The sequence below is a fragment of the Aphanomyces invadans genome (assembly GCF_000520115.1).
Source record: "Aphanomyces invadans strain NJM9701 unplaced genomic scaffold supercont1.16, whole genome shotgun sequence".
Taxonomy (NCBI): Eukaryota; Oomycota; class Saprolegniomycetes; order Saprolegniales; family Verrucalvaceae; genus Aphanomyces; species Aphanomyces invadans.
In genome coordinates this window covers 212,582-230,606 of record NW_008580161.1, presented here as the reverse complement: position 1 = coordinate 230,606, position 18,025 = coordinate 212,582, and the positions used below count along the sequence as shown (strand labels likewise).

General features: G+C 54.4%; 7 protein-coding genes across 10 annotated transcripts; 4 read left to right on the top strand and 3 right to left on the bottom strand.

Annotated features, from left to right (window-relative positions):
- The first annotated feature begins 210 nt into the window (after nt 1-210).
- H310_08061 lies at nt 211-835 on the top strand. Of its 2 annotated transcripts, XM_008873669.1 has the most exons (3): nt 211-360; nt 413-664; nt 712-835. In XM_008873669.1, the coding sequence occupies exons 1-3, from the start codon at nt 253-255 to the stop codon at nt 817-819; spliced, it is 468 nt and encodes a 155-aa protein (XP_008871891.1). In that variant the 5' UTR covers nt 211-252; the 3' UTR covers nt 820-835. The 2 variants fall into 2 exon arrangements, with proteins under 2 accessions (XP_008871891.1, XP_008871892.1); XM_008873670.1 differs by having other exon boundaries at nt 211-664.
- Nucleotides 836-1,139: 304 nt separating this feature from the next.
- H310_08060 lies at nt 1,140-2,726 on the top strand. Of its 2 annotated transcripts, XM_008873667.1 has the most exons (5): nt 1,140-1,614; nt 1,658-1,874; nt 1,953-2,208; nt 2,257-2,431; nt 2,492-2,726. In XM_008873667.1, exons 1-5 carry the CDS (start codon nt 1,189-1,191, stop codon nt 2,660-2,662), a joined length of 1,245 nt encoding a protein of 414 aa, XP_008871889.1. In that variant the 5' UTR covers nt 1,140-1,188; the 3' UTR covers nt 2,663-2,726. The 2 variants fall into 2 exon arrangements, with proteins under 2 accessions (XP_008871889.1, XP_008871890.1); XM_008873668.1 differs by having other exon boundaries at nt 2,257-2,726.
- A 500-nt stretch (nt 2,727-3,226) lies between these two features.
- Nucleotides 3,227-4,938, bottom strand: H310_08059 (hypothetical protein). Its single transcript, XM_008873666.1, has one exon. It carries the CDS (start codon nt 3,947-3,949, stop codon nt 3,635-3,637), a length of 315 nt encoding a protein of 104 aa, XP_008871888.1. The 5' UTR covers nt 3,950-4,938; the 3' UTR covers nt 3,227-3,634.
- A 274-nt stretch (nt 4,939-5,212) lies between these two features.
- Nucleotides 5,213-9,906, top strand: H310_08058 (hypothetical protein). Its single transcript, XM_008873665.1, has 16 exons — nt 5,213-5,753; nt 5,805-6,230; nt 6,351-6,713; nt 6,774-6,944; nt 7,017-7,238; nt 7,297-7,526; nt 7,577-7,742; nt 7,800-7,919; nt 7,969-8,060; nt 8,128-8,277; nt 8,340-8,746; nt 8,837-8,937; nt 9,029-9,190; nt 9,246-9,596; nt 9,652-9,735; nt 9,794-9,906. Exons 1-16 carry the CDS (start codon nt 5,229-5,231, stop codon nt 9,863-9,865), a joined length of 3,642 nt encoding a protein of 1,213 aa, XP_008871887.1. The 5' UTR covers nt 5,213-5,228; the 3' UTR covers nt 9,866-9,906.
- Nucleotides 9,894-10,551, bottom strand: H310_08057 (hypothetical protein). The gene is made up of 3 exons (XM_008873664.1): nt 10,259-10,551; nt 10,054-10,204; nt 9,894-10,007 (listed from the first exon to the last, which is right to left on the bottom strand). The coding sequence occupies exons 1-3, from the start codon at nt 10,484-10,486 to the stop codon at nt 9,919-9,921; spliced, it is 468 nt and encodes a 155-aa protein (XP_008871886.1). The 5' UTR covers nt 10,487-10,551; the 3' UTR covers nt 9,894-9,918.
- A 379-nt stretch (nt 10,552-10,930) lies between these two features.
- Nucleotides 10,931-16,221, top strand: H310_08056 (hypothetical protein). The gene is made up of 13 exons (XM_008873663.1): nt 10,931-11,759; nt 12,051-12,948; nt 12,995-13,178; nt 13,235-13,781; nt 13,866-14,083; nt 14,230-14,384; nt 14,432-14,500; nt 14,577-14,737; nt 14,793-15,041; nt 15,096-15,115; nt 15,213-15,364; nt 15,412-15,604; nt 15,654-16,221. The coding sequence occupies exons 1-13, from the start codon at nt 10,964-10,966 to the stop codon at nt 16,116-16,118; spliced, it is 4,107 nt and encodes a 1,368-aa protein (XP_008871885.1). The 5' UTR covers nt 10,931-10,963; the 3' UTR covers nt 16,119-16,221.
- Nucleotides 15,412-17,983, bottom strand: H310_08055. 2 transcript variants are annotated; one of them, XM_008873661.1, is made up of 8 exons: nt 17,947-17,983; nt 17,651-17,903; nt 17,538-17,600; nt 17,397-17,481; nt 17,272-17,330; nt 17,096-17,227; nt 16,754-17,010; nt 15,412-16,689 (listed from the first exon to the last, which is right to left on the bottom strand). In XM_008873661.1, exons 1-8 carry the CDS (start codon nt 17,947-17,949, stop codon nt 16,228-16,230), a joined length of 1,314 nt encoding a protein of 437 aa, XP_008871883.1. In that variant the 5' UTR covers nt 17,950-17,983; the 3' UTR covers nt 15,412-16,227. The 2 variants fall into 2 exon arrangements, with proteins under 2 accessions (XP_008871883.1, XP_008871884.1); XM_008873662.1 differs by having other exon boundaries at nt 17,096-17,330.
- Nucleotides 17,984-18,025: the final 42 nt, after the last annotated feature.

Here is an 18,025-nt window from a genome sequence, read left to right as displayed (position 1 = left end):
TCCTTACACCGTTGATTGTTGCGCAAGCCTGGTGCATGTGCACGTTCAGTTCGCCGCAGGGGTCGAGGTTGCCCTCGCTGCATACGTTGGGTGTATGCCCCGCTGTGTAGCTGTGTGAGCGATGGTCTACAAATAAGGCGTGTTATTTGTACAGGGGTACATTGTTACCGGACAAATTTATCCGGACACGGATCGATTGGTTGATGCAAGGAAACAACATGGAGCGGCATTTCGCAGTTGGCACAGAACACGATGGTGCACAACCGCAACAGGCCAGGCAAAGGCAAGGTAAAGGTGAAGCGCAACTTGAAACCCATTCGCAAGTACAAGACCAAGTTTGTCGGCGATGCCAAGATCAAGGTACGTTGGTCTCGAGGATATGTGGGTGTACGGAGGCCATGACGTCGCGCAGGAAGTGTGGGACCACAAGCTCACGACAGCGCAAAACTACGACAAGATTGGGCTGTGGAAGGATCCGAACGCGATTAAACACATTCGTGAATGCACGGACGAAGTGATTGACCCCGACGAGCTGTTTGACGTGCCCGACAGTGACGTGTTGTCATTTCAAGACAAGAACCACAAAAAGGCTGAAAATCACATGTCCGAACTGGAAATCCAATACCTGCGCCCGTTGGTCAAGAAACACGGCGACGACTATGACGTACGTCGTGGAATCAGTGCTTTATGTTGGCTCATATTCGTTCGTAGGCCATGGCGCGCGATATCAAGGTCAACAACGAGCAATGGACCGTCGCCAAGTTGAAGCGTCGGTGTGCGCGATTGAAACTCGTCGATGCCAACATCATCAAGCAATAAACGTATCCTTTCATCACTATAGTCTCCGCGGCGCCGTTTCGGCGGCACTCCATCATTGCACTCTGCAATCACGTTGAAGCTCACACTATTTGCAAACTGAATATCCGGTTAAATCTGGATAAGCCTATATGGCCATTTCATGTTCCGCCATTTCCATTCCGATGACAGATATCTATATTGACCGGATACATCCGGATAAGGGCTTCAACACACATTGGGTTGGTCTTTTGGCATTCCGATGTTTACGCAATAGTCCTTGGTTGTCCAATTATTTGGGCGTTTGCATCCCTCAACGACATCGAGGTCACGAACCAATCAGAGTCGAGAATAGCATATTCTTGGGTATTTTTGTGGATCCACCACAAGAGCATGGCGATGCCGCGCGAGTGGAAGAAGTCGCGGGAGAAGTTCCTCCTGTCCATGCACCACAACGGGCACGCGGAAACGACGACGGTACCTGTGGCTCAAGCGGATGACGACGATGACGACGTGAGCGATGAAGAGCTTTCCACTGAGGAGCTACGGAAGCGTCAGCAATGCGCGATTGACCTGAAAGATGTGTCTGCAGAAATGTGGTTGATCACGAAATTGGCGATGCAACTGCTATGGGCCTTCCGCGTCTCGTCGAAATGGATCGTGATGCTCTTTCGACTGCTCATTTTTGTCATGTGCCTCCTTCCTGCCTTCCTACGTGTGTTCTACTTCTGGTTGTGCAGCCCCCGCGTTATCAAGAATATTCGATACGGCCCGCGCGGCCGCAACCTCCTTGACATTTACCTTGTACCCCATCCTCATGTACGCCATCCTGAATGTGTTCGATTGCTCATGAGCATGGCAGAAAAGGCAACCGGTTGTAGTCTTTCTGTCCGGTGGTGCATGGATCATTGGGTACAAGGCATGGGGTGCTCTCATGGGTCGGGTCTTGTCCGCGTATGGCATTCTCGTTGTTATGCCTGACTACCGCAACTTTCCCCAAGGAATTCTGCCCGACATGATGCAGGATGCCAACGTCGCGATGCAGTGGGTTTTCGAGAACGTGCATACTTTTGGTGGAGGTGCGTACACACCAAACACCTCCATCTTGTCATGATCTGTCCGTCATTCCTCAGCCGCATTGTTGTGATGGCATGTAGACCCGGATAATGTGACATACATTGGGCAGTCTGCTGGCGCACACATTGGTGCATGTGTCCTCATCGAAGCGGTCGAGAACCCTTCTTTCGCGACGTGGCAGCCTTCTCGTCTTCGCAATTTCATCGGCATCTCAGGCCCGTACAACACGAATGAGTCCATGGAGGTGTTTCATGCGCATGGGTTGGACCGCCAAGTGTTTGCCGCCATTATGGACCAAGACGTGTTGAAGTACTCGCCAACAGATCGAGTCGCGAGGTATTCCGTTGCATATAACGTTGCTCGTGGTTTACACAATGCACGCAGATTGCCCAAAGCGACGGCGACCATGTTTCCTGCTATGCATCTCTTCCACGGCACAGCGGACCGCACGGTGCCATGGTCATCGAGTCAGTCGTTTGCCGATGCCCTCGTCGGCATCGGCGTCGACGCGCATATTAAGTTTTATGCTCGTAAGACCCACACGGATCCCATCATCGAGGTCTGGTCTTCATGTCTATGAAGCCAGTCATTGACATGATTGCACTTTACAATGACGCAGGACCCGATCCAAGGTGACGACCCGCTGCTCAGTGACATCCTCACAATCATACGAAAGTCCAGTCCTGCAGAGAGTCCACAACCTCGACCGGACCATTTGCGCTTTCGGCCGCCGGGCGCCATGCTACCAGCTTTCTTGGTGCACGCCGCGCGGCGAGTAAATCCATTTTAAGAGATAGCGATCTTTCCATAATTTTTCGAATCATATAAAAACCGCCAAGATGGCTAATTTCGGCTCCATCACGAAACCATAGAATACCCGGCCGATGTCGCATGGAGGAGACATGGGTGCGGGGAGACCTTTCGGCGCCGGGCGAAGCGCTCGGCAACGGCGGCTGCGCGTTCATCGACGCGGGCGTTGGGCACGTTGCCACCCCATGGATCGGTAGGATGATCTTATTGCGACTATTCAAGGGCGCGAGAGGGGCGGTAGTCGCAAGTCGACGTCTCGGTCAACTGGCTTTCAGGACATCGTTTTATTCAAGTTGATCTTTCAGTTTGTATGTAAAATTAATCCATGGAAAAAAATTGATTGCAGAATCGATCGTGCGGTGTTCAACTCCGTGGGATTTGCAGTTCGAGTCAGAACCGGATGGGGGACATGTGTTGTCCCGCGGCTGTTCACCGGGTTGAAGCGAGAGGGCCAGCAATAATTGTCGCTCCTCCTTCAACGAGCCAATCAAATCACTGGAAAACGGTCGTTTCTGTGGTGTCAATCGGGTCAAACTAGGAATTCGCCAATTTCGAAAACCACACTCATTCCAAGACATGACGGCGACGGCATACCGGTCCGAGTTCCTCCGCATCATGGACGATTTCTCGTCCGACTCGTGTGATGCGAACGAGATCATCGAGCGTGTCAAGTCGCTCCAGGATGCCGACGACAACATTTGTTACTACGACGTCGACGACACATTCTGGACCACCACGACACGCGAAGACGACCTCGCGGGTGCAACGTCGGTCGCAGACCCTTCTCTAATTGTACCGCCAACAGATCTCCATTCATCCACGAGCAACGGCTTTGAAGATGTGTTGCAGAATGTGCACTTGTCGCTATGCGATGACGATGACCTTACCTTTGCTTCGAGCGTCGTCGGCCAAACGGTGGTTCGTTGCAAGGACGAGTTGGACTTGACGGGCTTCAACAGCGCCAACACGGACACGTCCGATGCGGATGACATTGTTCATATCGCGACATTGAGCGACAAGGATGTGTTGCAAGAAGACGAAGATGTTGATGGTGTGTGGTGGGGCGAAGTGGACGAACAATGCCTGCTAGATTCAATTGATCATCGTGCCATTTGCGACAAATCGAACCGATTTCAGTGGCCTGCAACATGTTTAACTTCGAAGAAGGAAGAAGAATGCAGTGCGCGGCCTCCTGTGCCAGTGACTCCTCCGCCGCGTCACGATGTGGCTGACTCCTCCACTCGCATGGTGAATCATATCTTGGCATCGTGCCTGAAGAAGCGGAAGTTGCATGTACCTTACAAGCACAACGTCAAGTTAATCAACTTCACTCCAACGAACGTTGTATCCTCTCCGTTTGACAACGTGAGCTTGGACATGGACTTGGAAGACGACGACTTTACCATTCGACCAACCACTTCTGCTGACCCAATCCTATTGCCGCCGCCTCTTGGCTTGATCCATGTCCCGATGGCCGTTTCGACTTCTACGATTCAGCTATCCAGCCAGACGCCTACGATGAGTAAAGCGCGTGACGTTCAGCATCTTCGCGTGGGGATCATCCAACCGAACGCCAAAGACAAAAAGATTGATTCGAACTTGCATCAAGCGCGAAAGCAAATGCCTGCGAATGGAAAAGCGAAGGCTTCTGCAAATGGTGGTCCTGATCAAGTGAAGCGCAAGCACAGTTTGCTATCTTTGGGCTCTGGAGTCTCTGGAAGCGCAAGCTTGTTTGGGATGTCCTCTGAAGATGACGACGATGAGTCGTATGACATGATGGTGGTCGACCAGGACATTCTCGACCTCGGCAACTCCATCACAGCCAGCATGAGCCGCATTGTCAGGCCAAAGCAGGAGTGCCTACCTCTTCCGGATTTTGGCAACATGCCTCAGGATCTTCGCGAACTTAAGCTCAAGATCGAGGCGACGGAATGCAAGGTGGAAGGCACAAAACACCGACACCGCAAGGGAGGGCCGTGTCCTCGATGCCAAGTCCAGAATCAATTGCGCGCGGCAAAACGTGCATTGCTCTGCCGCATGAAGCGATACAAGTAGGACGAGCGTTAGGGAACCATGAGGTACCGCCGAGAGGCCGCCTCGAGTTAGGACAAGCCTTCCGTGGAGTTAATATTTGGGACAACCCCACGACTAACTGAAGTCTTCCATCAGGGTGGAGCATCGACCGTCATAAAATACGCGGCGAATTCTTTATGGTTTTGTTGCATATCAGCTGTATTGCAACTAAGAATATATTCCACTGGTATACCTCAAGTGACATTAAAAGCAGCGTCATATGGTCAAGTCGGACGCTTACTGTGCTGCAAGTACACTCCGGAGTGCAACGAATCATGGACTTGGGTTCAACGATTTTTATGCATTTTACTCTGATATATTGAGCAAAAAATTGGACGATTTTTTGTCAAAAATCGTCTCATAGTTTTGGTTCAATTTAGGATGGATTTCTTCAATTCTCTTCGTTGATCCGGATGTCACTCCATTTTCCGGATACGACATGTCATTTCAAGTTCATCATCAACAGAGACACTATGAGAAACTTGGTGGTGCAAGCCGAGAGTGCGTGCCATGTTCCTGCAGGTGCTTCTCACTGGACCGACATGAGCTTCGATCCCGCCGAAGAACGTATGTGGTGTGTGTCTTCTTCTGGTCAACTGGTGGGTGTCGTCGATGGCAACATCGTGATTGAAGTCGACCTGCCGGCGTCCGAACGTGACTGGTCATGGTGCGCGTTCCATGCAGAACTCGATAGCGTTGTATGCGGGTCTCGCAGCGGGACTCTTGTTAGCGTGCAATGCTCGGACCAGCATGTGGAATTGATCGGCCACTTCGACTTCGGAATCCGTGGAATGGCTTGGAGTCCCAACGAAGAACAACTCGCGTTGGTGACGGGTGACGGCCAATTTATCACCTTCAGCGCGACGTGGAATGTCCTTCATGAATCTTCATGCGCGTGTGGACCGATCGAGGAAACCATACAGCTGTCGTGGCGCGCGGATGGCAAATTCCTGGCTATACAGGGACCATTGTCATCGACGGAAGGGCAATCTCTTCAGGTCAGGTATCTCCTTCACTGCGTTCTCAACTCAAATTAAGTATGAACGCAGGTGTGGGCCGTCGAAAATGCTATGTGGACGTTGCATGGAACCGGTCGCCACGAGGACAAGAGGCAACTGGCGCTGCAAGGCAGTGGCTTCCACTGGTGTCCCAACCAAACTTTGATTGCCTCGAGTGAGGTGTTCAAAGGGCAACTGCACGTGGTCTTCTTCGAAAGGAACGGGTTGCGTCATGGTGAGTTCCCGTTGGATTCGACGGGTCTTTTCACCGTGACGCACCTCGCTTGGAACATGGCGTCGGATGTGCTCGCCGTGGTCATCTCGCCAACTTCCAATGCAACGCCGACGAATGGTCCCACCCCTTCGATCACGCCAACCACTGTACAGCTGTGGACGCGGAGCAACTACCACTGGTCCCTCAAGCAGTCAAGACAATTAACTTCGCCCGTGGCCGCTCTTCAGTGGGACCTTGAGCAGGTAATCTGGTCCTTTCCTCTGCGGACGCTATTTCTTCGTCCTGCCTATCGACATTTGTGGCCCGTCGGGGTCTGAATTGTATGGCGTTTGGACGTACTCATGTTTTAGTCCATGGTGTAGCCGTATGTGTTGCATGCGCTGCAAACTACCGGGGCGTTCCATTCCCTGTCTGTGTCTTGGCACGTCTGTGCGAATGCAGCTGCGACCGTCGCGGTGATAGATGGCAGACACGTCAAGGTGACCCATTGTGCCACCGCACTCATTCCTCCCCCCATGTGCGCTGCCAGCATCGAGTTTGCCCATGCCATCAACGCCACCGTCCTGCTGAACAACGACACACTCGTCGCCCACGACGTCGATGGTCGGTGGTATGTATTGAGCGCCCCGTGGATCGACAAGCCTCAACCTCTTTTGTTGGTGGGAGCGGACGACGAGTCACGGCCCTGGCTCCTTCGACATCTACAGGCCGTGGACAATTCGACGGTAAGCAGCCGCTTTGACAGCATGACGCGCACGAGTCAAGTTTTATTGTTGATGGACCAGGTCACTGGCATTTTGAGATCAAAGCCGTCGCAAATAGCCACGATTAACATCGCGACAGGGTCTGTGGCGACGACAGACCATGCTGAAGACATTTCTACCGTCTCGACCGATGGACACCATGTTCAGCTTGCTGCATCGAAAGCAATTGTGCCAGGGATTGGTGTTGTCCAAGTAAGCGAGTGACTGTATCTCCATTCCTGGATGGTACTAGGTGATGGAGTGGTCACGGCGCCGGTTCCGTAGACCCTGCACATCTTGTGGACGAAATGGGTGGTCCTCGGCTCGGATCTTGTTGTCGCGCTCGCTCGATCCAAGCTTTACGTGAATGCGACGTTGCTTCACGCATCGGTCGAATCGTTCGACATCACCGCGACGGGGTTCTTGGTCTTGACCACGCTCGGTTCCAAGGCGGAATTTCACGTGTATCAGTTGGAGGCAGTTCGAGATGGCCGTGTTGACCCTGTGGTAAGGTGCACCCGATTCTGTGTGTACGACCAACTGATGGAGGGGTCCTTATGCGTAGCACACGAGGCCGATGGAGCGAGGGGCAATGGTCGTAACGACCACCGACACGGACGTGGTGCTTCAAATGCAGCGTGGCAATCTCGAAGGAATCTCGCCGCGCCCATTGCTCCTGGCGTTGCTGCGTTCACTGCTCGTTCGTCAGGATTACGCCCCTGCATTGGAGCTGTGTCGAAAGCACCGCATTGATATGAATGTCCTAGTGGACGTCAATCCTGGCACGTTCCTCGCGTACGACTCGACCATGCGTTGCAACGAATGAACTCCCTGCGGTGGTGTAGACATATACCCGAGTGGATCGAGGCCATTCCAAAGCGCAGCTGTGTCGACCGACTCTGTCTCTTCGTCACGAACCTCCATCCCACAGACGTCTGCGCAACGAAATTTCCAGCGCTACAAGGACTCAACAGCGCCGTGATGGACCCGGCGTGGGACAAAGTCGTTCAGGTGGAGGTTTTCTAGCCCTCGTGGAATTGAACTGACCTTCGCCTGTTTCAATCCAAGGTGTGCACTGCCCTGCGAACGGTCATGGCCGAGCTGAACCATGACTTTTACATGCTCGCGTTGCTCACGTGTGACGCGAAATTGCTCGACCTTGATGCTGCGCTGCAGCGATTACAAGTGGTACGAACAAGTGCGGAATATTTGCAGGAGGCAATCGAAGTTGGGATAGCTGCATGCCAAAGACCCCGTCGCGGCACAGAAAGGGCTCAAACATCTCGTGTTTCTTGTGGATGTGGAAGAATTATACGACGTGGCGCTCGGGTACGACGCCACTCGATGCCAACGCACTCCTCCTCGTTGTGCGACTAATCGATGTGGTGAATTTTAGGCTGTACGATATTGCGTTGACTCGACTCGTGGCCCAGCACACCGAGCGAGACCCCAAAGAGTACACGCCTCAACTGGCACAGTTCGAAGCGCTTGCGTCGTTGCATTCGCCGTCGTACATGCGCTACGCCATCGACATGTCCCTGCAGAGGTAACCAACTCATCATCGCAATGTTTTAGCGGTCATGTGGATATGTGCGTTTGCGGCTGCAGATTTGATCGCGCACTGCAGCACTTGCATGCGGCGGGGCCAGCCCACCGCGAGGATTGTCTCGAGTTCGTCAAGACGTACCATTTGTATGATCAAGGCCTCGCGCTGTTCACCACCGCGGACGATCGAAAGCCCATTCTCACAGCGTATGGCCACTACTTGATGGGCCAGTCCCAGTATTCCCAAGCTGGTTTTACGTTTTTGAGCGTTCGAGCGACGGAAGAAGCCGTTGAAGCGTTCAAGAAGGCGCATGACTGGCAAATGGCGCTCACGTTGGCACCACAAGTCCCGACGCTGAACGTTGTGACTGTGGCGTATGCGCTCGCCGAAGAACTAGTGAACCGAAACAACCCGAACCCGAAGGACGCGGCACGCATCCTCATCGAGTACTGCCACGATGTGGACGAAGGTAGAATGTGAGCAACAGCCACGTCGATTGGGTTTTTGGAAGCGAATGGAATTTCGTTCAGCATGGATTGTTGCTCACTTGGTGTGCTAGGCATTGCCACATTGCTCTCAGGGCGACTCTACGCGGATGCGTTGCACATGGCGGCGCTTCACAATCGATTGGATTTGATAGAAACGGACGTCCAACCAGCGGTAATTTGTCCATCTGCACCACCTCCGTGTGGAATGGAGGCATTTCATGTTCCCGTTTCGTTCACGGCGATGGATGCACTGCATTGTGTAGGTGGAGCAAGCTGCCATGGAAGTCGAAGAAGATTTTGAAGTGAAAATGTCGACGTATCAAACCCATTGGACACGCCTGACGACGTTGCGCGAGCAAATTCGACTTTTTCGGCTGCATGGGATCGATGGCAAGGCCGATGAAGATGACCACGATGGCGGAAAGGTGCGACGTGCTCGTGATGTGTTCCGACAACGTTGTTGACAGGATTCGCATGCAGGATTCAGCGTCGAGTGCTGCAGCTAGTGCGTTCAGCCGAAGTAGTAGCGCGAGCAGCGTCGGCAGCCACAACAGCAACCGCGACATCAAATTTGGCCTGTCAGACAACCTGACGTCGCTCGGAGCCGCAGTCACGAGTTCGTACTATGTGGGAGGCAGTAGTGCTGCGGGTGCGTCGGAAAAGACGGTGGCTCGAAAGAAGATGCCACGTCGGTTCCGCCGCGCCAAGATTCAAGAAGGCAGCGCTGAGGAAGACGCGTATGTGCAGCAGTGTCTGTTTGCAGCAGTGCCGACCCCAGACGAACTAAAAGACGTCAAGGCGCTGTTGCAACTGCTCGTGTACTTTGGCGAGGTACGACCTGGCCAGCGTACTTGTAAAATTATGCCAACGTTCGGGTATGTTGCAGGTCAAATGGGTTGTATCGATCCAAGCCACGATTCAGCGGTGCTTGACGCACATGGCCGCCCATCCGCCGCCGCTACCCGTGCATGTAAGGAGTCTTGATGGTGGGATGGGCTTTGCCGTGAACGTCTGTTGTGTTCGACTAGGGCGAGGCCGTGCCATTCGTCGTGCCTGCGGTAGACGACTCGTGGCTCGTATTGCCCCTGTCGATGGGATAGTGTTGCATGTCGATAAACAAAAATGCTCTTCACGTTCCACACACAATATGTCATTACTCCCGAAAACGTTCCAAGCAAAACTCCATTACAGCCGCAAAGGCCGCAAATGTTGCCGCTCCCTTGGTTGTGTGCTTGATGAACTCTACATGGACAAGTGAGGACGGCTGCGCTGCCACCAAACAACGCACCCTTTGCAGGAAGCTGCTTGGCAGCCCATCCGCTGAGTAGGGCACCGGTAGTCGCCCCGGCAGAGACAGTGTTGTACACGTCGTGGACGGCACGCTCGCGCTCAATCGTGCATTCAATACCAGAGTAGATGGCTCCAACCACCATGAATTGCTACGTGGTGGCAACGTGAGATCGACCAAGTAACAGCAAGGGCAGTTTCCTTGCCTTGGAGAAGTAGATGCTGCGATCGTAGCCAGCGATGAAGGACTTGCGAAACCCGTGGTAGAGTTGTTCCCGCATCGTGTTGCCGACCAACTCCCCATGCGCTCCTTCGAACGTGCCGAGAAACACACCCAAGCCGACGCCCATTGTGGCGCCCATGACAGACGATACAATCGCTTGCTTAACGCATGACTCCCGCGCTTCCACGATGAATCGGTTCACTTCGTTCATGGCAGGTCTTGGGCTGCACGGCGGCGGCGCGGCGACTTGTCGGAGTGGCTTCAACCGGACAGTTCCTACAGCCAATGCGGCAACGTCATCCATGCTCCATTTCGATTGGCTGGACAGAATTCTTTTATTCAGAGTGCATGTCATTATGTCTGGACGATTAAGAATAATTTCAGTGGTGGCAATCTCTAGCTTAAACAAAGAAACGCAAGTCCAGGCTCGTGCACTGCACTCACTTTGGAAAACGGGCGCTCGTTTCGACAGGAGAAAGAAAAAGACGTGAGAAAATGAGGAAAAGCCCTGCCCAAGGCCCTTGGGCCCTTTGTTGTGCATTTTGAAACGAGTCGGATTTTCAAACAATTCTTTAACCGGATGAATGATGTTCAGGCTGCGTTCAAAATAGTTCTAAATCGTTCCACCATGTCAGACTATTCAAGGACGATCAGAGACAAATCGGAAGATCGATCGCCATTCCACAGGATGACGATGGAGCAGGACCCGCCGCCTCCGACCGAATGGTCTCACATCCTTACGTTTGCGCTGAACGGGCGCAAGATAGAGGTAGATGGCAACGCATTTCCACGATTCAACGACCTCCGCCTCATCGATTACATTCGTGATCAAGCGGGGCTGACCGGGACGAAACTCTCGTGTGGAGAAGGTGGGTGTGGCGCGTGCACTGTAGTGTTGTGCCATCGGAGTCCTTTCGCGTCATCACAGATCATCTATCGCTCTGTGAACGCGTGTTTGATTCCCCTCGCGGCTATCGATGGCATGGACGTGTTGACTGTGGAAGGGGTCGGAAGCACTCGACACCGATTGCACCCAATTCAGTCGCGGATGGTCGACAACTACAGCATGCAGTGTGGCTTCTGCACCCCCGGGTGGGTGATGAACATGTACGAGTTGCTTCAAACGTCGTCGTCGACTGGTGCGAACGATCCACTGACCAAGGACACGATTGAAAACCACTTTGATGGCAACTTGTGTCGGTGCACGGGGTACCGCCCGATCCTCCAGACGATGCAATCTTTCAGCACGGCGTCGACTGCACCAACCTCCCTTGAATACGAATCGTACAGCCCCCGCAGCGACCGTCGCTTTGTCGACAAGGACGAGCCCGACTTTGAATTTGTCGAGAGGGAAGACCTCGAGTGCGACCACACGGACGAAACGCGCGCGATGAAGCAGTGCACGACGTCCTGCGACGACTGCCCGCATCAACATCACCTCCAACTCGGTGAAATTGAAGATTTAGGTGCCCCGTATAAGCCAGGTGAGGTTTGTGCCTGCACATGTTCAATGGTGTGCTGCGTCGCGCATTTCGAGTTGGACGGAATCGTTGTACAATGCATGCCAAGCTGGATGGACGTCGATTGCCGGTAGCTTCGACAAGCGCAGCGGCACACTAGATTGTGGTGGAACCTAGCCTTCCCGTTGTGACGTGTGACGTTGATGGCTACATAGGCAGCAGTGCTGTTTCCATGGTGTATTCTACAATCTGTGCTTCCCATGAATGGCCGTGTGAGCCCAGTGAGCTAACCGAGAGCGCTTGTTGCCCATGTAGAGCTCGACGATGCCCAAGTGCCAGACTTCATAAAAAAGTACACCCCCGTCCCGTTGGCATTTCACGCAACATCCACGGCAATCTTGTCGTGGTATCGGGTCATTTCGATGGACCAGCTCGTCGCTGTTCAAGCCAAGCACAGTGCCGACAAGGTGATGGTTGTTGGCGGGCTGACGTCGCGTGGAGTGTCCAAGTACTTTAATGGCACGGCTCCGTACAACCACGCCATCTTGCCGACTGTGCTGATCGACATCAACTTCATTCCGGAGCTGCAGACGATTCGCACGACGGACACGAATCTGTCGGTGGGAGCGTCTGTCTCGCTCACAGTCATGCTCTCGACCTTGCATGCGATCAAGGGAAATCCATGTATCCAGGCGCTTGCGCGGCATGTGTCGAAAATTGCCAACCATCAGGTGCGCAATGCAGGAACGTGGGCGGGCAATCTAGCGTTGGCAAGGCATTTTCCGTCGTTTCCGTCCGACTTGGCCACGGGCCTTGTCGGGTACGGCGCGGCGCTGACCGTCCGTCAAGGTCCTACGTTGACGTCGATGTCGATCGAGGACTTTCTTTCGCTTCCCGACACGGCGAACCCTCTGCTCATGTCGCTCGAGCTCCCGTTGTACGAGACGTCTTCGTTACGCACGTTCAAATGCCACAAAGTCGCCCAACGAAAGCAAAATTCGCATGCACACGTCAACGCCGCCATGATGATCGTGTTGAATGCGGACCACGTGTGCACCCGCGCCCGCGTCGTGTTCCATGGCGTTGGGAAACTCATGCGATGCACGCAAACGGAAAACGCTTTGACCGACCGCCTCGTGACCGACCCCACGACGTTGACCAGCACGATGACAGCGTTGGAAAGCGACATGCAGCACCTCGATGCATTCAAACAGTACGTTGGCTGGCCAAATGCGAAGATCCAATCATGGCACATGCAGGTCGGTGGTGCATTCGTTTTGGTACAAGACCATGCTAGAAGTCGCCCCGGCGCTGTCGTCCGCGCGGCTCGCGTCGGGACGGTACGAACTACCTCGCCAAGTGTCAAGCGGCCATCAAGTGGTCCCTACCGTGGACGGCGGGACGGCCCCAGTCGGTCAATCGATTCCCAAACTCAGCGCCAAGGTCCCCCATGTTCCACCGTTGTCTCGACGTCATTTCATCTTTACGCTGGGATGTAGTTGCTGGCGACAGGGGAAGCAAAGTATGTTGGCGATGCGCTGCCACTCCCTGGACTGCTCTACGGGGCTCTTGTGTTTTCCACCAAGGCGCTGGCCAAAGTCGTTCAACTCAACACGCAAAAAGCGCTCAACGTCCAGGGAGTTGTGGACGTCGTGACCGCCGCCGACATTCCGGGAGCGAACCGTATTGGCGACGGCGATGAGCCGCTGTTCGTACCCGTTCAAGGCAATGCTTTGTACGTGGGGGCAGCGCTCGGCCTTGTGCTGGCCACGTCAGCAGACGTCGCACAACACGCCGCAAGTCTCGTCGACGTCGAGTACGGTGCCATCGAGGACGACCCATTTTGGACCAACGAAAACCCCATCACGACCGTGGCGATGGCTCGTGAGGCCAACACATTTGTGCCGTCGACTCCCGATCAAGCGAATCCAATTTGCATGCCACAGAGCGACGACCATGTCGAGGACAAGATTGCCAAGGCACCCCATCAGCTCAAAGGCTCGGTCGCATTTGGATCACAGCGACACTTTTACATGGAGCCACAAGGTGCGAAATTAGACTTAAAGTTGGCGTTGGATTGGGGGCGGAGCTGTACGTTGCATGGAGGGTGATCTCATGGCTGTGTCGCAGCCACAACGGTATATCCTGACGAAGATGAATGCTACCGTGTTGAAGCGTCAACACAAAACCCGACTGGCGTCCAAGCGGCGATCGCTCGTGTGCTCAATCGACCGATGCATGCGGTTGAGATCAAGATGAAGCGTGCGGGCGGTGGGTTTGGCGGGAAATTGACGCGGTGCAATGTGAATGCCACGGCCGCCGCGATCGCAGCCCACAAGCATGGCGTCGTAGGTTTCCTCGACTGTTTGACATGCTCCAACGGTCCTATTTCGGGCCCCGTGTGTGTGGGCAAGCGATGAGTGGACATGACAACGCTCCATGCCCCGAGACGAAAGCTGCCGAGATTCATGCTGTGTGGGGAATTTCTACGTAGGCCGTCCAAGTGATCAACGACCGCAACACCGACTTTCGGAATGTGGCCGGTCGCAATGCCATGGTTGGCGAGTACCATGTTGGGTTTGACAACGACGGCCATCTCTTGGCATTGGACTTGACGTTCCACTTCGCCATGGGAGCTTTTGCTGGCGGGTATGCATGCCTCCCACGCGAGAAATATTTGTTGACCTCGATGGTAGAGACAACTGTGGCGAGTGTTTCATGGCGATCTTGTGGTCCGATGGCGCATACCACGTGCCTTCGTTTCGGTACTGTCTCTCCGCCTCTCGTTGTCTCGATGCTGTTGGACGGATTCGCTCACATTGCGACGTCGCTTTTCGTTAGAGCTCGAGGCTACATGTACTTGAGCAATACGCCAACGTGCACGTCTGTCCGTGCGCCGGGCGTGCCCAACTCGGTGATGTTGTTGGAAATGGTGATTGAACATGTAGCGCAGACGCTGCAGCTGCCTGTCGAGTGGGTTCAAAAGCGCAACTTCGTCAAAGGTATGTTTTGCTTCTCATGTATGGAGGCGGTGGATGACAACAAAAATCGCTGCAGACAACGACAGGACTCCGTACGGCCAAATGCTGAAAAACGTCACGCTGGGCCGCATTTGGACCAAATTGCACGAGTCTGCAAATGTCGCTCGTCGTCGAGAGGCCCATTTGTACTTTAACAGCCAAAACAAGTGGAAGAAAAAAGGACTGGCAGTCACCCCTGTCAAATATGGCATTGGCACTTCGGGGCTCAAGTACGGCGCCACCGTGTCGATTTTCCACGGCGATGGTTCTGTCGTTGTGTCCCACGGTAGGCGTTCGGGTTGAACATCGAGTCGATGGACTCACTCGTGGGCTGTGCCAGGCGGGTGTGAAATTGGCCAGGTACAAAACATCGAGTCCATCGCTCGACTGCGCGTTTGTGCTGGCTAGCCGCACGTGCCGTCCGTTTGGTTTTTGTTGAAACATCGTCTTACGTCAGGGGATCGACACCAAAGCGGCTCAAATGGCCGCATACATGCTCAAAATTCCGCTGACGAAAATCAGACTCCAGCCGACGTCGACGGGACTCATCCCCAACAGCGACGCGACCGGTGGATCGAGCACGTCCGAGTCGATTGCTCGCTCTGTTCAGTACGTGTTTGGGCCATTTTGATCTGGGACCGATCGATGTTTGGCAGGGCTGCGTGTGCGACTTTGATGACTCGCCTGGAACCTGTGCGAGCAAAGCTGCCCCAGGACGCTTCGTGGGAAGTTTTGATTCAACGAGCCCATGATGAAGGGGTCCAGCTCTTTGCAGGAGAACAGCCCAACGTTGTGGCGCCCCCTGGGCAACAGTTTGACTATTTCGTGTATGCTGCTGCGTGCTCCGAGGTACAAAACTTCTCCATTCGCTTTGACGAGTAAAGCGCGGGCGGCGCAGGTGGAGGTGGACATCTTGACGGGCGAACTCAACGTGCTTCGAACGGACGTCATGTACGACTGCGGCAAGTCGTTCAACCCGTTGATCGACATTGGTCAAATCGAGGGGGCATTCGTGATGGCGCTGGGGCTCTTTTTTCAAGAAAGCGTCGAGTACGATGCACACGGACAGCTCGTCACGAGCGGGACGTGGGAGTACAAGATCCCGTCGCACAAGGACATTCCCGAGATTTTGAATGTCACGTTGCTGGACAAGGCCGAAAACCCCCAAGGCGTGATGAGCTCCAAAGCCGTCGGGGAGCCGCCGTTCCAGCTCGTAAACTCGGTCTACTTTGCGTTGAAGCATGCGCTGTACCACAGCCGGCTCGAGCGCAACGTGTTGGGGTTTTTTCAGCTCGACATGCCTGCTACAGTCGACCGACGCCTCTTGGCTGCGAGCGTCAAGCCTACCGATTTTCAATTGTAGCCACAAGAGAATTGCTTTTTGAAAAGCCGCCACCATCAGATGAAGATTTTGTGGTGCGCTGGACGCCTCTATGGCCGATGAACATGCATCATTCACTTTGCAATTTCGTCTACTTCTTCTTTGGGACGTCCTTCTTGCCCCCGACTTTGTCTGACCCAGAGTCATCCCCGCGCACGATGGTAAACCCAAAATAGGCGGACGGAATCGCTGTGTCCATGGTGCTGTCGAACTGAAGAAAGTAGTCGCCCGGCGCTGCTTCCACTGGCAATTGCAAGCTTGGAATCGTTGCGATGCCGTGCGACGTGTACACAACCCACTCGACGACATTGATTTGCGTAGCTGGGTCGACAAGTGTCGTGAGAAGTGGGGGAGTTGCGTCCGTTGCCGGCGCAACTGCCTCGACTGCCGCGCTCTTCTTCCGCTTCTCTTTGGCCTCGGCGTCAGCAAGTGCGGCCATCGTCGCCTCTCGCGCGATATCCGCCGGCGAGCGCCCCTGAAACAAACTCACGCGAATGCCATGCCCAGATTCCTCGACGACTACAATTGTTGCAGTGTCGGCTGTCGCTCCGTCCTTGAACGTGACGCCGACATGAGTGTATTTTGGCAGCGACGTCTGGTGCGTTCAACATTCTTACCTCGATGCTACCACGGGGCCCTTGGTGGTTCTCTTCGAGCATCCACAACGACGCGTCGGTGCCGCTCCGGCAACAGGCGACGTGAAATTGGGGCAGGATCTTGGCAGGGGGTATTGGAGCCGACGCGGGCGGGATAGCGTCCCCAGCGACCTCGTCGCCAAGAACGGCAGGGACAACTTCTCGAAATACAAGAGGCGATGGATCGGGGGTCACTCCATCCTGGCCCAACCGCGATACGACCACACACGTCGGCACGTCTACGCAGTCACGACCGTCGTCAAGGCAGCCCTTGGCAAGCGTGTGTTGTGAATCAAGGCGGCCAAAGTGGGTCAGCGAACGTACGGACTCGATGGTTATGCGTCCAGAGACCGTCGTACATGAGGCCATTCGTCCACGCGCCTTTTCCAAGACCATGGCGAACACCGTGCTCCCATGCTCCTTCGTACACCGTCCCGTCGACCGCAGTCCATCGTCCTACAACCACCGTGCCGACCGCCCGACTTGAGAGCGAGTTGTACCTTGGCCATGGCACAGCCCGCGTTCCCACTCCCCTTCGTACGTGCTCTTGTCTGGCCATCTAGTCCATACGAGTGACGGAAATCGAGTGAAATCACACATCATGCGACAACTCGATCGGCCTCACGTTTTGCGTCCAACTCCATGAGGCTTGTGGAGGAGAAAGTGGCCTTCGTACAGCGACTGGTCGGTCTCGGTGAGTTCTCCGTAACCTGTGCCAAACGATTCGAGTGTCGACACCATCGTTTCGACCGCAAGTGCCATATACCATGGTATTGATTGTCGCGCCACGCGCCTTCGTATTTCTTGCCACTGGGTGCAATGTACATCCCTAAACATGTGCAACCGTGAATCTACCAGTGTTGGGACAGTATACCCCACCTTCTCCATGCATCTCCCCCCGAACAAACTCGCCACTGTACGTCGTTCCATCGGGCCATCGACGCAACCCCATGCCTTGGATTTCTCCGTTCACGAACGACCCTTCGTACGTGCTACCGTCGCCCAGAAAAAAGATGCCGTGGCCGTGCATCTTGCCCCGTTGCCAGTCCCCCGTGTATCTGTAGTACCCTCCTGGAAACACATATGTGCCTTGCCCATGGCGCAGGCGACTTGATACGCCCCCTGTGTAACTCTGCACACTCCTTGAGTCGTTCCGTCGCGATGACAGGACGTACCATCCTTCTTGAGCTTGCCAAACTTTACAGCCGGGCGGTTTTTCCGGATGTAACCGGAAATGCCCCTGCAGGATCGCAG